At 46.4% G+C, this 19,423-nt stretch overlaps 1 protein-coding gene across 1 annotated transcript in view; it reads right to left on the minus strand.

Moving 5' to 3' along the window:
* The window catches only part of hmcn2 (hemicentin 2), an 82,800-nt gene that overhangs the window by 29,892 nt on the left and 33,485 nt on the right, over positions 1-19,423 (minus strand). The window contains 22 exon segments of the mRNA XM_046347468.1: positions 411-554; positions 667-798; positions 914-995; positions 1,148-1,344; positions 1,444-1,557; positions 1,846-2,007; positions 2,154-2,250; positions 2,432-2,619; positions 2,768-2,800; positions 2,803-2,880; positions 3,011-3,253; positions 3,355-3,505; positions 3,617-3,759; positions 3,884-4,162; positions 6,253-6,410; positions 6,837-6,963; positions 9,282-9,429; positions 9,639-9,769; positions 9,881-10,072; positions 13,164-13,247; positions 16,023-16,274; positions 16,412-16,539. Of these exon segments, the coding sequence (XP_046203424.1) occupies positions 411-554; positions 667-798; positions 914-995; positions 1,148-1,344; positions 1,444-1,557; positions 1,846-2,007; positions 2,154-2,250; positions 2,432-2,619; positions 2,768-2,800; positions 2,803-2,880; positions 3,011-3,253; positions 3,355-3,505; positions 3,617-3,759; positions 3,884-4,162; positions 6,253-6,410; positions 6,837-6,963; positions 9,282-9,429; positions 9,639-9,769; positions 9,881-10,072; positions 13,164-13,247; positions 16,023-16,274; positions 16,412-16,539 (3,263 nt within the window).

Genomic DNA, 19,423 nt, shown 5'->3' on the forward strand with positions numbered 1-19,423 from the left:
GGCCCTCGGCTTGTAGCTAAATTTTTTATTTGGCCCTCCGTCCATTTGACTTTGACACCCCTGAGCTAGATGCAGGCAAGAGTGTGCAAGGCGAAATTAAATGTGTTACTGTCTGTCAATGTGTCACTGTTTCCTCAAATCGTTCTTTCGACCTGTGTGCACTTACGTTGTAAACTTTCATTCATAGGCTATGTTACAGCAAACTCATGATGGATATAGGGAAACTTTGAGTATCATGTAGTAGTCTAAATCTATCGATGTTACATTGAACTTGGTGAATGTAATATGAATGACAGTCATCTAATATGCTGTAATAGAAATAAAGCCATGCTTCTAAAAATAAAAAAAATCATACTCCCTCATCTTGAACGTCACCGACTGCCACTGTTGTGGGGGAGTCTGTAGCCTACCTTGCACTGTGAGAGCAAAGTCCTTCTGAGTCTGTCCCTCCCTGTTCTTGGCCACACAGGTGTAGGTTCCAGCGTGAGAGAGGGTCAGAGGACCCAGCTCCAGCCTGTTGCCTCGTACCGACCACTGCCACTGCAGACTGCTCTCTGGGAAAGAAATAACCACACAGGTGCATTAATACATTAATACACGTGTCAAAATGTGATCTTGTCAAAACTGAACTTTTCACAGTTAATTTATAAAACTACAGCTTCTTACCAATAGGGATGCCATCCTTCAGCCATGTTATACTGGGTACTGGGACCCCTGTAGGCTCACACAGCAAGGTGACATGGGAGTCCAGGTTTTGGGTGAGGGACTCATGAAGAGGCCCATCCAGGACAGGGGGTACTAAGGAGAAAAGAATATAAACAATGGTATTCATTATACTGTGACATCTGATATGCCAGTATTACCATATGTAAGACACAGATCTAATGGAAGTTACATGGGAGGCAAGTCTCACCATGAACAGTCAAGCGGAATGTCCTGTCCACTTGTCCAGCCACATTGGACACCTTGCAGATGTACATTCCACCATCAGCCACCTGGACCATGAACCATAGTCAGCATGAAACAGAACAACAGTGTTTCACTTTGATGCTTAAAACAGGGTTAATCTCATGCCCTTAGTTATCAGTGCTAACTCTTCTAAAGCAGTTAGGACAGCACCAACTGAAGGTGATGACAGTGTGTTTACCTGCACTCCTATGATCTCCAGCTGATGCTGCTCCACTTTCAGTCCAGTCCTAGCTGCCAGCTGCAGCCCGTTCCTGTACCATGTGACCTCAGGTGTCGGAATGCCCCGAGCTTCACAACGCAGAGTGACAGATGACCCCACCTGAGGGGTCAGGACCTCTGACTCAGAGTCAAGGCGGGGCTTCAGCGTGGGCAGGACTGTAAATCCATAGGAATAAAATAGACAATATTTAAGTGCTAATTAAGATATTGTAGCAAGTGAAGTGTGACACTGATGAGGACAGCACAGTTTCTCACCATAGACACTGAGCAGGATGCTCTTCTGGTCCTGGCCTGCTGAGTTGGTGGCAGTGCACACGTACTGTCCCGCATCCTCTAGTCTGGCCCGGGGCAGCTGCAGCATCTGACCTCCTACAGTACAGACAACAATACGTAGTTCAGAAGGCATAGTTCATGTTCAGTGAATTAATCAGAATGACAGTACAGTAAACTAGATGGCAGGTATCAGAGGATGTCAGCAGAGAACAGCAGAAAGACAGTGTACAGTAGACAAATCACAGATAAAAGTAGACAGTAGACAAATCACAGATCAAATTGAATTGCTGTGCGTTTATTGTGTATGGTTGGCCGATTGAGTACACTGGGAGTTATGGAGCGTGTTATGGGCTCTGGGCAGTGTGTTGAGGAGCCAGCTCTGACCTGGCAGGATGTGGATACCCGTGCTGAACTGGAGGACCTGTCCATCTCTGGTCCATGTGATCTCTGGAGGAGGATACGCCTGGACGTCACACAGCATGGACACCATGTGGCCCTTTATCACACTCACCTCCTCCTCCCTGCCAGCTACCATCCTTGGGGGAACTGGAGAGGAACAGGAATACATCAGCTCACACTTAGCTAACACGTGAACACATTCACAGGATATCTCTGTCCTTCCTGTGTGAATTGTAGAAATCAGCTTGATGTGGCATTTGAAGAGATGTTTGCACTTGTGGGCTCCATCTCACCTTGCACAGTCAGACTGAAGAGTTTTTCCACTGCTCCAACCTTGTTCTCAGCCACACAAAGGTAGCTGGCCATGTCTGACACCTGCACACTGAGGATCTGAAAGACAGAATAACATAATATTATAGACCTGCCCCCTGAGACAGATGAAATAAGAGAGGGCTGTATATTTAATTAAATCAAATTAGTGACACCAGCGCAGGACGGGGGCCATTCTATTCAAAGGGAAGTCCTAAAACTGTACTAAGCAGTGCAGTGCTTTGGTATACGGGATTCTGACCTGTAGTTGTCTCCCGTCCTCACTGATGCTGTGGTGTTGTCCGGAGGGCAGCGGTGTGCCGTCCCTCAGCCAGGAGATGGCTGGTTCTGGGTGACCCGTCACGTCACAGTGGAGAGCCACGGTACTGTTCACCACTGCTCCTATCTCCTCCATGAACTCATCCAACTGGCCCGTTATCACTGGGGGGACTGGAAAAACAGGACGCCAAAAGAGAAAAACATTCGGAAATGGCGCATCCGTTTTGCAGGTTTAGGCATTAAGGCTTTTGACTGTACGAGGACCATGATTGAATAATAAGTTGACAGAATAACAGGGATATTAACAAAGCGTGCCTACCCAGAACCTCCAGGTCAAAGTGCATGCGGTCCTCCCTGCCTCGTTCACCGCCTGACATGTATATTTCCCAGCATCCTCCTGCTGGACCCGTGGAATCTGGAGTACCTGCCCACCTAAAGGACAACAACATAACAGAGCATCTTATTGGATCACAGTGGAGCTGATGCTGCAGTAGTGCCATACTGGTCGTTGTACCAGTTTGATATCGTAGAACTAGACCTAGAGGGCATGGTCCCCTCTCACCTGGCAGCAGTACCACTCCGTCAGCGGTGGAGAGCTTGCGTCCCTCTCTGTACCAGCTGAGATGGGGCGGAGGGATGGCGTTACTCTCACAGGACAGGCTGATGGGATGCCCCAGGACCACCTCCCTTCTCTCTGTCATCTCATCATCTCTAACCCCTCCTGCTCCCTCCTCCTCTTCCTCCTCCTCTCCTCCCAGACCCCAGGCTGCTGCACCGTTACTCCCCCGATGGAAGATGGGAGGAACTGGAGAGAGAGAGAGAACGAATGTTCAGTTAGTTTCACAAGAGTGCAGTGAGATTAGGTTGCATAGTGTGAATTAACTAATTTTGCCAACGGACACTCACCCTGAATAGTGACGTGGAAGTCTCTCTTGTCCTCTCCTGCAATGTTGGTGACCATGCAGGTGTATTGTCCCTCATGGGAGAGCATGGCATTGTCTATGTGAAGAAGGTGACCACTCTCACGGATACCCGTGTGGGAGTTCCTAGTCAACAACTAGAAACAGCAAAAATAAATACATTTTTTTTCAAATAAGCAGAAATAGACATCTATTGCGTTAAATGAATTTGTGTGAAATGCAGTAGCTAGACAGAAACACAAACCAACCTGTCCATCTTTGAACCACTGGGTCTTGGGTTCAGGGAAGCCTTTAGCCAGACAGGACAGGGTTAATGAGCCATTGATCCGGACTTTCTCATCTCGGCTACCGAAACTCAGAGATGTAGAGTCCCCTTCAATCTGGGGTGGAACTGATCAAATCAAACAGGCTGTCAAATACCTCTCCGGTATTTACGTACATTCAATTCTAATGATGTTAGACTACTGTTCAGTACATACACCAGAATCAACCCTCTCCTTGTCTGGTTCACTTACCCAGCACACTGAGTGAGTAGTGTTTAAGAGTGGTGCCTGCTGGGTTTGAGGCTCGGCAGGTGTAGAGACCGGCACTGTCGCCCTGTGCTGCCCCCAACCTCAGTGCCTGCCCACCCCGGGTGTAGGTGAGCTGGGCACTGGACACGATGGGCTGGTTGTCCTTCAGCCAGGTGATACTGGGCATGGGAGAACCTTCTACATCACAGGGCAGAACCGTGGGGAAACCCAACACCACAGACACCTCTGAGGTCTCACTGGGGCCCATGATGGTGGGGGGAGCTGGAAAAACAGGATGGGAGAGGAGGAGCGTGAGAAGAGAGAAAGGTGACATTCTCAAGGTATACTGTAGTATAGAAGGTGAATCTGCTTCAGCGATAAACATTGTAATTATTTCTGAGATGCAGAAGGAAGCCGAGGTGAGTAAGACATTTAAACGTGTTAACCCTCGCAAGGCTGCAGGCCCAGACGGCATCCCCAGCCGCACCCTCAGAGCATGCGCAGACCAGCTGGCCGGTGTGTTTACGGACATATTCAATCAATCCCTATACCAGTCTGCTGTTCCCACATGCTTCAAGAGGGCCACCATTGTTCCTGTTCCCAAGAAAGCTAAGGTAACTGAGCTAAATGACTACCGCCCCGTAGCACTCACTTCCGTCATCATGAAGTGCTTTGAGAGACTAGTCAAGGACCATATCACCTCCACCCTACCTGACACCCTAGACCCACTCCAATTTGCTTACCGCCCAAATAGGTCCACAGACGATGCAATCTCAACCACACTGCACACTGCCCTAACCCACCTGGACAAGATGAATACCTATGTGAGAATGCTGTTCATCGACTACAGCTCGGCATTCAACACCATAGTACCCTCCAAGCTCATCATCAAGCTCGAGACCCTGGGTCTCGACCCCGCCCTGTGCAACTGGGTACTGGACTTCCTGACGGGCTGCCCCCAGGTGGTGAGGGTAGGCAACAACATCTCCTCCCCGCTGATCCTCAACACGGGGGCCCCACAAGGGTGCGTTCTGAGCCCTCTCCTGTACTCCCTGTTCACCCACGACTGCGTGGCCATGCACGCCTCCAACTCAATCATCAAGTTTGCGGACGACACAACAGTGGTAGGCTTGATTACCAACAACGACGAGACGGCCTACAGGGAGGAGGTGAGGGCCCTCGGAGTGTGGTGTCAGGAAAATAACCTCACACTCAACGTCAACAAAACTAAGGAGATGATTGTGGACTTCAGGAAACAGCAGAGGGAACACTCCCCTATCCACATCGATGGAACAGTAGTGGAGAGGGTAGCAAGTTTTAAGTTCCTCGGCATACACATCACAGACAAACTGAATTGGTCCACTCACACTGACAGCGTCGTGAAGAAGGCGCAGCAGCGCCTCTTCAACCTCAGGAGGCTGAAGAAATTCGGCTTGTCACCAAAAGCACTCACAAACTTCTACAGATGCACAATCGAGAGCATCCTGGCGGGCTGTATCACCGCCTGGTACGGCAACTGCTCCGCCCTCAACCGTAAGGATCTCCAGAGGGTAGTGAGGTCTGCACAACGTATCACCGGGGGCAAACTACCTGCCCTCCAGGACACCTACACCACCCGATGTTACAGGAAGGCCATAAAGATCATCAAGGACATCAACCACCCGAACCACTGCCTGTTCACCCCGCTATCATCCAGAAGGCGAGGTCAGTACAGGTGCATCAAAGCTGGGACCGAGAGACTGAAAAACAGCTTCTATCTCAAAACAATCAGACTGTTAAACAGCCACCACTAACATTGAGTGGCTGCTGCCAACACACTGTCATTGACACTGACCCAACTCCAGCCACTTTAATAATGGGAATTGATGGGAAATGATGTAAATATATCACTAGCCACTTTAAACAATGCTACCTTATATAATGTACTTACCCTACATTATTCATCTCATATGCATACCTATATACTGTACTCTACATCATCGACTGCATCCTTATGTAATACATGTATCACTAGCCACTTTAACTATGCCACTTTGTTTACTTTGTCTACATACTCATCTCATATGTATATACTGTACTCGATACTATCTACTGTATGCTGCTCTGTACCATCACTCATTCATATATCCTTATGTACATATTCTTTATCCCCTTACACTGTGTATAAGACAGTAGTTTTGGAATTGTTAGTTAGATTACTTGTTGGTTATCACTGCATTGTCGGAACTAGAAGCACAAGCATTTCGCTACACTCGCATTAACATCTGCTAACCATGTGTATGTGACAAATAAAATTTGATTTGATTTGATTTTGAAGTTTGTGTTGTTGGTATGAGGTCATTGAGAAGGAAACATGAGAGAGGGAACAGTACCTTGCACAGTGAGTCTGAACTGGCGCATCTGTGTCCCAGCGCTGTTACTGGCCAGACACTGGTACAAGCCCTGATCCCTCAGTCTGACTGCCTTCACCTTCATCACCTGGCCCTGCTCATGAAACTCCACATGGGGGTCCCCGTCCTTGGACAGCACCCTGGAGTAGGAGGGAGAGGGGTCAATACTCCAAAGCCTGACAGTGTTTTGACTAGGCTAATCCACACACAAAAAGTGATATCTGACACATGGGGTATGTACAAATGTAGGATATTAATTTGAGCGAATTTTGCTACAGCAGGAAAATAATCCTGCAGCAACAGGAAATGTGAATTATTATGTGGATTATAATTCATGGACATTTTTGTTGGGTCTGATACATTTTTCATTTGGACAAATCAAGTCTGAAATTTCAAAGTGGAAATGACAAACTTTAGAAGTTTGTATTTCCTGCCGTGCAGGAAAATTCTCAGCGACACAAGAGTAATCAAATTACGATGCTACATTTGTATATGAGTGTGAATAAACAATTTAATGTGATGGGTAGTAGCTATATGCACAAGTGTCAATGCCAAGAAAGACTCACTCTCCATCCCGGCTCCATTCAACTTTGGGGGCTGGGCGCCCACTGACCCGACACTGGAACTCTACCTCCTGTCCTGACACCACTGACAGATCCTGTACCCTGGACATCCCCGAGATCACTGGTGGGGCTAACTCACACACACACACACACACACACACACACACACACACACACACACACACACACACACACACACACACACACACACACACACACACACACACACACACACACACACACACACACACACACACACACACACACACACACACACACAGACAGAGAGAGAGAGAGAAGTTAGGCCATGGTAGGATGCAATTCAAACTTAGACCTGGAATTGCTAAAATATACTTAAGAATAAAAAGTTAAAGTATAAATCATTTCAAATTAGTGACACCAGCGCAGGATGGGGGCCATTTTCTTGTATTTTAAATTTACGGATAGCCAGAGGCACACTCCAACCCCAGACATAATTTACAAATTAAGCATGTGTATTTAGTGAGTCCGCCAGGCAATGGCGATATAGGCGACACAGGCAACTGCCCCGGGCAGCATCTTGCAGGGGGCGGCATGGTGACATTTGTACGATCGGTTTGCTATCGCTCATTTGCATGTCACGTCAATGATATCATGTCACCGTGTGGGACTGTGGGTCAATTAACCTTGTCGGGGTGGGTGCCCGGATTCTAGTTTGTGAGCTAGGCAGGCTACTGCCTGGGAAGGTCTCCCACTCAGAAGTACAAGACGGGGAGGAAGGTGGGGTTAGCTTAACCTCAGGTCTCCCCACTGAAAGCCCGAGGTAGGGGGAGTGGGGGAATCTATCAAATAGCGCACCTCTAACTTTGTACAGTACTAATGCAATTAGTAAAATTAGTCACACTCTGAAATGCAATAAAATAAACCACGGAGCATTCATAATACTCAGTACCTCCAGGCTCTGATCAGGCCCTCACCCAAATATTGGGCACTTTTTTTCCACCTCTGGCCTGAAATGGTTAAGAATAATAAAAAGCAGTCTGCACACCCCAGTCAAAACTGGTTTAGTCTCTGGCTCCCCAATGGTTGAACAAACAGTGTTGGGGGATCAATCAATGGAGACACTTGACTCTTCTTGACAGTGTTAGGGGGATGGGTAATGTATTGACTCCCCCTTGAAAGTGTTGGGGGATGGGTAATGTAAAGTCATGTTCTCACTGGTTGACAGTAAGGGGGATGGGTAATTTGTAAGTTGACTCTGGTTGACAGTGTTGGGGGATGGGTAAATGTAAATGTCTTGACTCTTGGTTGACAGTGTTGGGGGATGTGGGTAATGTAGTCTTGACTCTTGGTTGACAGTGTTGGGGGATGGTTAATGAATATTGACTCTTGGTCTGACACCACCAAGGGGAACTGGTAATTAGTCTTGACTCTTGGTTGACAGTGTTGGGGGATGGGTAATGTAGTCTTGACTCTTGGTTGACAGTGTTGGGGGATGGGTAATGTAGTCTTGACTCTTGGTTGACAGTGTTGGGGGATGGGTAATGTAGTCTTGACTCTTGGTTGACAGTGTTGGGGGATGGGTAATGTAGTCTTGACTCTTGGTTGACAGTGTTGGGGGATGGGTAAATGTCTTGACTCTTGGTTGACAGTGTTGGGGGATGGGTAATGTAGTCTTGACTCTTGGTTGACAGTGTTGGGGGATGGGTAATGTAGTCTTGACTCTTGGTTGACAGTGTTGGGGGATGGGTAATGTAGTCTTGACTCTTGGTTGACAGTGTTGGGGGATGGGTAATGTAGTCTTGACTCTTGGTTGACAGTGTTGGGGGATGGGTAATGTAGTCTTGACTCTTGGTTGACAGTGTTGGGGGATTCGGTAATGTATTGATGCTCGAGTGCCAAATCAACACACATTTGTATATTTTAAATATTTTTTTCTATTTGTCTTTGTTACTTCTTTTTGATATTTAGGAGTTTTATTTTTGTATATATTTGAATTATTATATAGTTTTAAATGTTATGATTATTTATTTGCGTTGTTCTAAATGTCTGAATAAAAATGACAGTTAGTGCAGGATAGTTTCTGTCTTTGTTGGTGGGGGGGTTCGCCTAGGGAGCCGTACAAACTAGAACCGCCACTGCCGCCAGGTCAGAGACAGTAGGGATGACCAGGGATGTTCTCTTGATAAGTGTGTGAATTTGACATTTTACAATTTTCCTGTCCTGCTAAGCATTTTGGGTATCAGGGAAAATGTATGGAGTAAAAAGTACATTATTTTCTTTAAGAATGAGTGAAGTAAAAGTTGTCAAAAATATACATAGTAAAGTCGAGTACAGATATCCCCCAAAAATGACTTAAGTAGTACTTTAAAATATTATTTTACACAACTGACTTTGCTTAAACTTTAAATGTCAAATCAATGGGAGAGGTAGGACACCGACTTGATTTTAAGCACTATGAAGGCTCACCTTGAACAACAATGTTGTAGTCCCTTCGGGCCTGCCCAGCTGTGTTACTAGCTATGCAGCTGAACTGGCCACCGTGCTCTGTCTGGACCCGGTAGATTCTCAGAAGTCTCTTCCCATTCTGTAGATACACTCCAGGGGAGTCCACCACCTATACACAGCCAGACATACATTGTAAGTGCTTGTTACTGTAAGATCAATATTGGACTGTGATAAACTAAATGACCACTCGGTGTCACTGTGTTGCTAGATACAAATAACATGGTTGTCATCGAAGTCAGTAGAAGTATGGTCACCTATACCTATACATTAAAAAAAGTGTTTTAAGAAGTGTATTTGAATGCCTGGTAGGTGACTCACATTCTGCCCGTCTTTACTCCAGGTGATTGTGGGGGAGGGGATACCAATGACATCACAGCCCAGAGTGAGTGGCTGCTTCAGGGTGACTGTCAGGTTCAGGGGCTGTCCATCATCCTGGATCTCAGGGGGAACTAGAGGAGTACGAGAGACAGACATCATCTAGAAGTCCCATTGTTAAGACATTTTATTGCTATCTGAACTCACATCAGTTTTGAATGAAGATGGAATTGATAAGATCTCACCATGCACTTTCAACCGGGTCTTCCGCTCCACAGAACCTGCATCATTGCTGGCTACACATGTGAAGTCCCCACTGTGACTGGCAGATGCTGAACCAATCACAAGAGAGCCGTCCTGTGCCACAGAGAGCTCTGATTGGTCAGGGTGTATCTCCAGACCGTTCTTGAACCAGCGTACCTTGGGAGGGGGTGAGCCTGCGGGTGTGAAGATAGCAGAGAGGGTGGTGAGAGGATTCTTTATCGATTATAGCTGACAGAACGTTACTTCTGTCTGCGCCCCCCACCTACAGGAAGGGCTGAATGGGAAAGTGTCCCAGACTGGAAAAAGCAGGCCCTACATTTACAGTGGGGCAAAAAGGTATTTAGTCAGCCACCAATTGTGCAAGTCCTCCCACTTAAAAAGATGAGAGAAGCCTGTAATTTTCATCTTAGGTACACTTCAACTATGACAGACAAAATGAGAAGAAAAAAACTCCAGAAAATCACATTGTAGGGTTTTTTATGAATTTATTTGCAAATTATGGTGGAAAATAAGTATTTGGTCACCTACAAACAAGCAATATTTCTGGCTCTCACAGACCTGTAACTTCTTCTTTAAGAGGCTCCTCTGTCCTCCACTCGTTACCTGTATTAATGGCACTTGTTATCAGTATAAAAGACACCTGTCCACAACCACAAACAGTCACACTCCAAACTCCACTATGGCCAAGACCAAAGAGCTGTCAAAGGACACCAGAAACAACATTGTAGACCTGCACCAGGCTGGGAAGACTGAATCTGCAATAGGTAAGCAGCTTGGTTTGAAGAAATCAACTGAGGGAGCAATTATTAGGAAATGGAAGACAAGACCACTGATAATCTTCCTCGATCTGGGGCTCCACGCAAGATCTCACCCCGTGGGGTCAAAATGATCACAAGATCGGTGAGCAAAAATCTCAGAACCACACGGGGGGACCTAGTGAATGACGTGCAGAGAGCTGGGACCAAAGTAACAAAGCCTACCATCAGTAACATACTACACCACCAGGGACTCAAATCCTGCAGTGCCAGACGTGTCCCCCTGCTTAAGCCAGTACATGTCCAGGCCCGTCTGAAGTTTGCTAGAGAGCATTTGGATGATCCAGAAGAAGATTGGGAGAATGTCATATGGTCAGATGAAACCAAAATAGAACTTTTTGGTAAAAACTCAACTCGTCGTGTTTGGAGGACAAAGAATGCTGAGTTGCATCCAAAGGACACCATACCTACTGTGAAGCATGGGGGTGGAAACATCATGCTTTGGGGCTGTTTTTCTGCAAAGGGACCAGGACGACTGATCCGTGTAAAGGAAAGAATGAATGGGGCCATGTATCGTGAGATTTTGAGTGAAAACCTCCTTCCATCAGCAAGTTTTCTTTTCTCATTTTGTCTGTCATAGTTGAAGTGTACCTATGATGACAATTACAGGCCTCTCTCATCTTTTTAAGTGGGAGAACTTGCACAATTGGTGGCTGACTAAATACTTTTTTGCCCCACTGTATTTGTTGGACAACAGGACAGATAGAGACTGAGAGCCCTATCGGTGGGCTGGGATACTTCAAGGTTAGAAATTAGCACATGAACGCCAAACACAATATGTTTGTAGATGCCTGATTTAAAGTGTTAGTGTCGTGATTTACTACCAGAATCATAGCTTGAGGACCCTGGACAGTAAGAATAGTGGTTGGGCCAGAAGTTCTAAGCCTTGATGTGATGTATAGGCACCTGAAACAGATGTGTTTGGAGCTTTACAATGGGGAACAGGGCCGGGAGCAGTGGCAGGAGTCTGGGATGGATATAAAAGTGGAGCACGGGACGGAACAGAGTTAGGATGGCGCACCTGTACCCGATATACCCCAGTCTGAGGTCTCTCTTACATAAATAGGACTGGCCATACATAGCTGTGCGGACATCCAGTCCAGCTTTTTGCATTAAGAGCAAAGAAGGACGTAAATCCCTGTCCCATCTCTATTTACAGAACATATCCAAACACCAGAGAGAGAGAAGGCTGTACGGGAAACTAAACACATATTTTATCCCCCGTCCAAAAATACTGAGGGGACAGAGAGGAACCACAGAGAGGAACCAAAGGTAATGTTATCACCCGGTCCCACGCAGAGCACATGTTTACACTTTACAGCACTGACTCAAATGTATAATCTCATTGCTGGCAGGAAAAACAGATGCTCTGTTTAGATTAAAATAATTAAAACCTGTTTCTTGTATTTATCTTTTTGAGTTCACTTACGCTTCCTTCCATTATATCTTTCATTTTCTTTTTTAAACAAGTACTTCCATTGTTATGGGGCATTAAGTGTTCCTGTTGGTAAAACATAATAATTTCCTGATGGCAGAATCTCCTTTCATCTTGCCATCCAACATTCACACAGACAGACACATTTCTTCGATACAATGGGGGATGAAAAAGCTATTGTCTCCTAGTTTCCTTAGCCAGACACCTAGAGCTGCCTGCCTGGAGCTGTGGCTGCCTGCGAGCGTTGCTGTGAGGGCCCTGTAACAATACCAGTAACAGTGTGGGCTCTACAGGGAGGGCCAGTGGACCCAGCCTCCTCAGCAGAGGAGCACCACAAACATCTCTGTCCATTATCTGGCAGGAGCAGCCTGTAATTAGGATTCCTCTCCCCGCAGGTCCCCTCGCAGAGCGAAGAGGAAAGCAGATGTGGCCCGTTGAGGGAACAGGCAGAATGATGTTCCAGCTGTTGATGTGTCCGCATTAGCCTACTCCTCACCTTCTCAAACATGCCCCGTTACCATGGCACGGCTCCATACAAACAACACCTATTTAAGTGCCCTGTCAACAAGAAGCTCAATGGGCCCACGCATAAGAAATAATGCACACACACACACCCTTTCTCATCCATGCTGAGTGCTACCTCCCCCTTTGCCAAGATGCTAAAATAGAGAAAGAAAGAGTACACAAATGAATGAAAGCACACCATTAGGATAGCAGGGATATTGAAACACACAATTGTTTCCACAGACTAATGAAAGCCTCTGGAGATAGCAGAGCCATGCTTTGAAGGTACAGTAGCTAGATAAGTCCACACCTTTGTCCTACATTTCATATGGAGCCAAAACGGTTTCATCCAAACATACCTGGAAAAAGATTCACTAGATCTGTTCACTTTGGTCAGGCTGTGTAAATTGTGTGTTTTGTCTGACACCAGACTTGCACTGTATGTTTCCTTCTAGCGTGTATCTGTTTCCCGTAAAACGGACATACTGTACATCATAAATCTTATCCTACCTTCAGCAGGACAGGGAATGGTGACCTTGCTGTTAGACACTTTCTCCATGATGGCATCTCCAGCCTCTGCGAAGGACGGGGCCTCTGTGGAACCGATAAAGGACAGAGCATTATGACAACACAGGGAGTAAGCTACACTGTATGACCAAAAGTATGTGGACACCTGCTCGTCAAACATCTCATTCCAAAATCATGGGCATTTATTTGGCGTTGGTCCCGCCTTTGCTGCTATGACAACCTCCACTCTACTGGGGAGGCTTTCCACTAGATGTTAGAACATTGCTGCAGGGACTTGCTTCCATTCAGCCACAAGAGCATTAGTGAGGTTGGGCACTGATGTTGGGCGATTAGCACTGGCTCGCAGTCAGCGTTCCAATTCATCCCAAAGGTGTTTAATGGGGTTGATATCAGGGCTCTGTGCAGGCCAGTCAAGTTCTTCCACACCAATCTCAACAAACCATTTCTGTTTGGACCTTTGTGCACAAGCGCATTCACTGGAACTAAGGGGCTTAGCCCGAACCATGAGAAACAGCCCCAGACCATTATTCCTCCTCCACCAGATTTGACAGTTGTCACTATGCATTTGGACAGGTAGCGTTCTCCTGGTATCCTCCAAACACAGATTCGTTGTCGGGCTGCCAGATACTGAAGTATGATTCATCACTCCAGAAAACACATTTCCACTGCTCCAGAATCCAATAGCGGAGAGCTTTACACCACTCGCACCACCACTCGCAAGATCACATGGTGATCTTAGGCTTGTATGCAGCTGCTCGTCCATGAAAACCCAGAAGAACAGTTATTGTGCTAACGTTGCTTCCAGAGGCAGTTTGGAGCTCGCGCTTCAGCACTCGGCGGCAGTACCACTTCGCAGATGAGCCATTGTTGCTCCTAGCCATTTCCACTTCACAATAACAGCACTTACAATTGACCTGGGCAGCGCTAGCAGGGCAGAAATGTGACAAACTGACTTATTGGAAAGAAAAGTTCTTCAGTAAGGCCATTCTACTGCCGATGTTTGTCTATGGAGATCGCATGGCTGTGTGCTAGATTTTATACACCTGTCAGCAACGGGTGTGGCTGAAATAGCCGAATCCACTAGTTTGAAGGGGTGTCCACATACTTTTGTATGTTTAATGTAAAGGGTTTATTCAGCATCATGAGTTATATAAATCCACAAGGGCTCCTCTAATCATAAGTGTAAAAGTTAGGTTGAGAATTTTATAAGATATTGTCTTCATTTTTGTTTGATGGTTCTGGTCGAGGAGCATTAGGGTAAGACAGTGTGAGGCTTAATCCTAGGGGTAGGGTGAAGATGTGCTTCTGGCCTGTGACAATGTGAGTCATGTCTCCTATACCCCATACTCACTCGTTAACCTGCAGCTCTGGCTTCCTCTAATCCTTCCCTCAGCTAAAGCTGACCTCTAAGGTCAAAGTGCACCTCAATCAACCCCCTAACATTAACAGACTGATCCATGCACTGGTCAAATAGAATGGGGTTTATAGGGCTGCTTGCACTCTGACTATGGTGCTGTGTTTCCAGAGAAAGCACCTCTAAAGACTACTGTCCTTGTCTATTCTGTCTTTGAACTGGGACACATTTTTCTCTCATGTAGTGCTGAGCGATTAGTGCTTTTTGAGGTGGATTCGGTTTTGGCCCCATTATTTAAAATAATATCACGGTTTCACATTTAGATGTTTATTGTTTTACATAAAGCAGTATGCATTACGTGGGTTGAATACCGTGACAACACAGAACAAAACAATGAATTAAAGTCCCATGATGATAGTGACCGCTTACCACTTAGGCCTATTAACCACCAAATGTTCACATTGCATGACTTTACTTTATTTCAATGATGTATATCACATTTGTTTTATTTGATGACTTTATTCTTTCATTCAAAGTAATCATCTCTCTATAGAGCTGCTGCCTATGCTGTCGGACAAAATCACCATTTTAGTAGTTCTTCAAAGCAAATCAGTCATACCAATTATCCATCACTTAGATCATGTATTTCCAGGTAGAAATACCTCGCGAGCAACTGCTCTCTATCTCTCTCGGTCGTGCATTCTACTGTCTCCTTTATGTAGCAGCCGTAAAAGAAACAGAGGTGACAAGAAAGGTGCACAATGGATTATGGTCTCTTTAATCATGTTTACATAATGTTTCATGTTTACATACTTGCTTTACTCATCTCATATGTATATACTGTATTCTATTCTGCTGTATTTTAGTCGTCCTAATATTTCTATATTTCTTAATTCCATTATTTTACTTTTAGACGTGTGTATTGTTGTGAATTGTTAGATACTACTGCACTGTTGGAGTTAGGAACACAAACATTTCGCTACACTCGCAATAACATCTGCTAAATATGTTTAGGTGACCAATAACATTTGATTTGATTGTAGTTAATTACCACATTTTCTGCGCTAAATTATCTAGAATATTGGCCTGTTGGAAACTACAACTCCCTACTACATCGCACAGTTCGGCTTTATTTGATTTATCTCTAGAGAAACTGCAATATGTGCACTGACCTCACAGAAGGGGATAAAAACGAACAAATGGAATTCAAAGAGTTGAACCGGAGTCAGTCAATTAGTTGTTTAAATGTTGGTTAATCGCTCAGCACCACTCTCATGTAAACCTGGAGGTTATCTGCTCTACCTATAATATTACCGTTCTTGCTGTGTGAACTTCTTTTAACATGTAATGGTTTGGCTCAGTTAGTTTTCCTTGCTGATGGCAAGGGGTGTTATCAGCTGACGAAAGGATTACATGGGTGTACAGTATTAGGAAAGAGAAAAGCTGCATCACATCGATCAATCAGATCCCTCAAGGTAGAGACCCACCTAGCACCTCCAGTTTGACCTCCATGGTGTCCTGTCCAGCAGTGTTCTTGGCCACACAGCTGTAGATGCCCTGGTCAGTTAGGCTGGCCCTGTGGATCTTGAGGGCTGCAGTGTCCTTGGCCCAGACAGGACTTCCGTCGTGGAACCAGCTGATCTCAGGGCTGGGCTCCCCCTGAACCACACATGGCAGAACCACTGTCTGGCCTATCAGAGCCTTCAGCCGGGACGGAGCTGCCTGGATCTTGGGTTTAGCTGGGAAACAAACAAACAAGGTTTGTTTCTCATGATATCTCTCTGCCTGTTTAGCATTTTGGGTCTTAGATGCACGACAGCATCTTGAACAGTGAAGTGAAACAGGCTCTACAAAGTGACTATCCATAAGGAGGTACCTTGTATGTGTAAATTGTAGTTGATAGACACGTTGCCAGCTGGGTTTTTTGCCGAGCAAGTGTAAAGTTTACTATCAACCAGTCGGACATCAGTGATCTTCAGAGAGCCGGAAGGCAGCACGGTGAACCTGGACATGGAAAGAGGTCAGAGGTCAAGCTGGGATAACACTGTCAAGGAGTCACAATGAATATGTGGAACCCTGTAGGTGTTTCTGTGAATATGTGTGTGTATGTGTGCATACATGTGACCGTGCAGGCCTGTGTAGTTCTGGCTGTTGTAATACCATTCATATTGCACAATAGTAACTAAACTTCTCAACTGAACTGAAATCCCCAGCAGAATGTCATAACTATTTGCTTTAGTACCTACCCAGCTGCAGTAATGCACAAATGTAAACAGTGCTCTGAGATTTATTTGGCATAAGTGTATCTGCTCAGCAACTCAAATGTAGTTTGCTTAAGTGAAAACGATCTAGAACCACAAAGACTCCTCTTCAACACTGCACATGTTACCGTACCACTCTGCTCCGCTACTGCTTCAAACCCAACCTGTAGCATACATCACTGAAATAGAATGACTGGCTCAGCAATCAGTGTCTAAGTCACCTTAGCAGAGAGCAGGGAGCTGAGCACACATTGGAGACATGGACCCAACACACAGTCCCAACCATCTCCCCACATCACTCCCCACTGTGGTTTACACTCATCTGTGTACACAGGCTGACAGGGACACATTGAGCTGGAGGGGTCTGAGTGCAGCTCCATAGCCTCCCTAACTGACACAGTGTGGACTAGTGCTCCTCTCCTCTCCAGCTGTGCTAACTCTCTCTGTATACAGCACTACTGCTCCTCTCCTCTCCTCTCCAGCTGTGCTAACTCTCTCTGTATACAGCACTACTGCTCCTCTCCTCTCCTCTCCAGCTGTGCTAACTCTCTCTGTATACAGCAGTAGTGCTCCTCTCCTCTCCTCTCCAGCTGTGCTAGCTCTCTCTGTATACAGCACTAGTGCTCCTCTCCTCTCCAGCTGTGCTAACTCTCTCTGTATACAGCAGTAGTGCTCCTCTCCTCTCCTCTCCAGCTGTGCTAGCTCTCTCTGTATACAGCACTAGTGCTCCTCTCCTCTCCAGCTGTGCTAGCTCTCTCTGTATACAGCACTAGTGCTCCTCTCCTCTCCAGCTGTGCTAACTCTCTCTGTATACAGCACTACTGCTCCTCTCCTCTCCAGCTGTTCTAGCTCTCTCTGTATACAGAACTAGTGCTCCTCTCCTCTCCAGCTGTGCTAACTCTCTCTGTATACAGCACTACTGCTCCTCTCCTCTCCTCTCCAGCTGTGCTAACTCTCTCTGTATACAGCACTACTGCTCCTCTCCCCTCCAGCTGTGCTAGCTCTCTCTGTATACAGCACTAGTGCTCCTCTCCTCTCCAGCTGTGCTAACTCTCTCTGTATACAGCACTACTGCTCCTCTCCTCTCCTCTCCAGCTGTGCTAACTCTCTCTGTATACAGCACTACTGCTCCTCTCCTCTCCAGCTGTGCTAGCTCTCTCTGTATACAGCACTAGTGCTCCTCTCCTCTCCTCTCCAGCTGTGCTAGCTCTCTCTGTATACAGCACTAGTGCTCCTCTCCTCTCCTCTCCAGCTGTGCTAACTCTCTCTGTATGTAGCACTAGTGCTCCTCTCCTCTCCTCTCCAGCTGTGCTAACTCTCTCTGTATACAGCACTACTGCTCCTCTCCTCTCCAGCTGTGCTAACTCTCTCTGTATACAGCACTAGTGCTCCTCTCCTCTCCAGCTGTGCTAGCTCTCTCTGTATACAGCACTACTGCTCCTCTCCTCTCCTCTCCTCTCCAGCTGTGCTAACTCTCTCTGTATACAGCACTACTGCTCCTCTCCTCTCCTCTCCAGCTGTGCTAGCTCTCTCTGTATACAGCACTAGTGCTCCTCTCCTCTCCTCTTCAGCTGTGCTAACTCTCTCTGTATACAGCACTAGTGCTCCTCTCCTCTCCTCTCCTCTCCAGCTGTGCTAGCTCTCTCTGTATATAGCACTAGTGCTCCTCTCCTCTCCTCTCCAGCTGTGCTAACTCTCTCTGTATACAGCACTACTGCTCCTCTCCAGCTGTGCTAACTCTCTCTGTATACAGCACTACTGCTCCTCTCCTCTCCAGCTGTGCTAACTCTCTCTGTATACAGCACTAGTGCTCCTCTCCAGCTGTGCTAACTCTCTCTGTATACAGCACTACTGCTCCTCTCCTCTCCTCTCCAGCTGTGCTAACTCTCTCTGTATACACCACTAGTGCTCCTCTCCTCTCCAGCTGTGCTAACTCTCTCTGTATACAGCACTAGTGCTCCTCTCCTCTCCAGCTGTGCTAACTCTCTCTGTATACACCACTAGTGCTCCTCTCTTCTCCAGCTGTGCTAACTCTCTCTGTATACACCACTAGTGCTCCTCTCTTCTCCAGCTGTGCTAGCTCTCTCTGTATACAGCACTAGTGCTCCTATCCAGCTGTGCTAACTCTCTCTGTATACAGCACTAGTGCTCCTATCCAGCTGTGCTAACTCTCTCTGTATACAGCACTAGTGCTCCTATCCAGCTGTGCTAACTCTCTCTGTATACACCACTAGTGCTCCTCTCCTCTCCAGCTGTGCTAACTCTCTCTGTATACAGCACTAGTGCTCCTATCCAGCTGTGCTAACTCTCTCTGTATACACCACTAGTGCTCCTCTCCTCTCCAGCTGTGCTAACTCTCTCTGTATACAGCACTAGTGCTCCTATCCAGCTGTGCTAACTCTCTCTGTATACACCACTAGTGCTCCTCTCCTCTCCAGCTGTGCTAACTCTCTCTGTATACAGCACTAGTGCTCCTATCCAGCTGTGCTAACTCTCTCTGTATACACCACTAGTGCTCCTCTCCTCTCCAGCTGTGCTAACTCTCTCTGTATACAGCACTAGTGCTCCTATCCAGCTGTGCTAACTCTCTCTGTATACACCACTAGTGCTCCTCTCCTCTCCAGCTG

The sequence above is a fragment of the Oncorhynchus gorbuscha genome, linkage group LG04 (genome assembly GCF_021184085.1).
Source record: "Oncorhynchus gorbuscha isolate QuinsamMale2020 ecotype Even-year linkage group LG04, OgorEven_v1.0, whole genome shotgun sequence".
Lineage (NCBI taxonomy): Eukaryota > Metazoa > Chordata > Actinopteri > Salmoniformes > Salmonidae > Oncorhynchus > Oncorhynchus gorbuscha.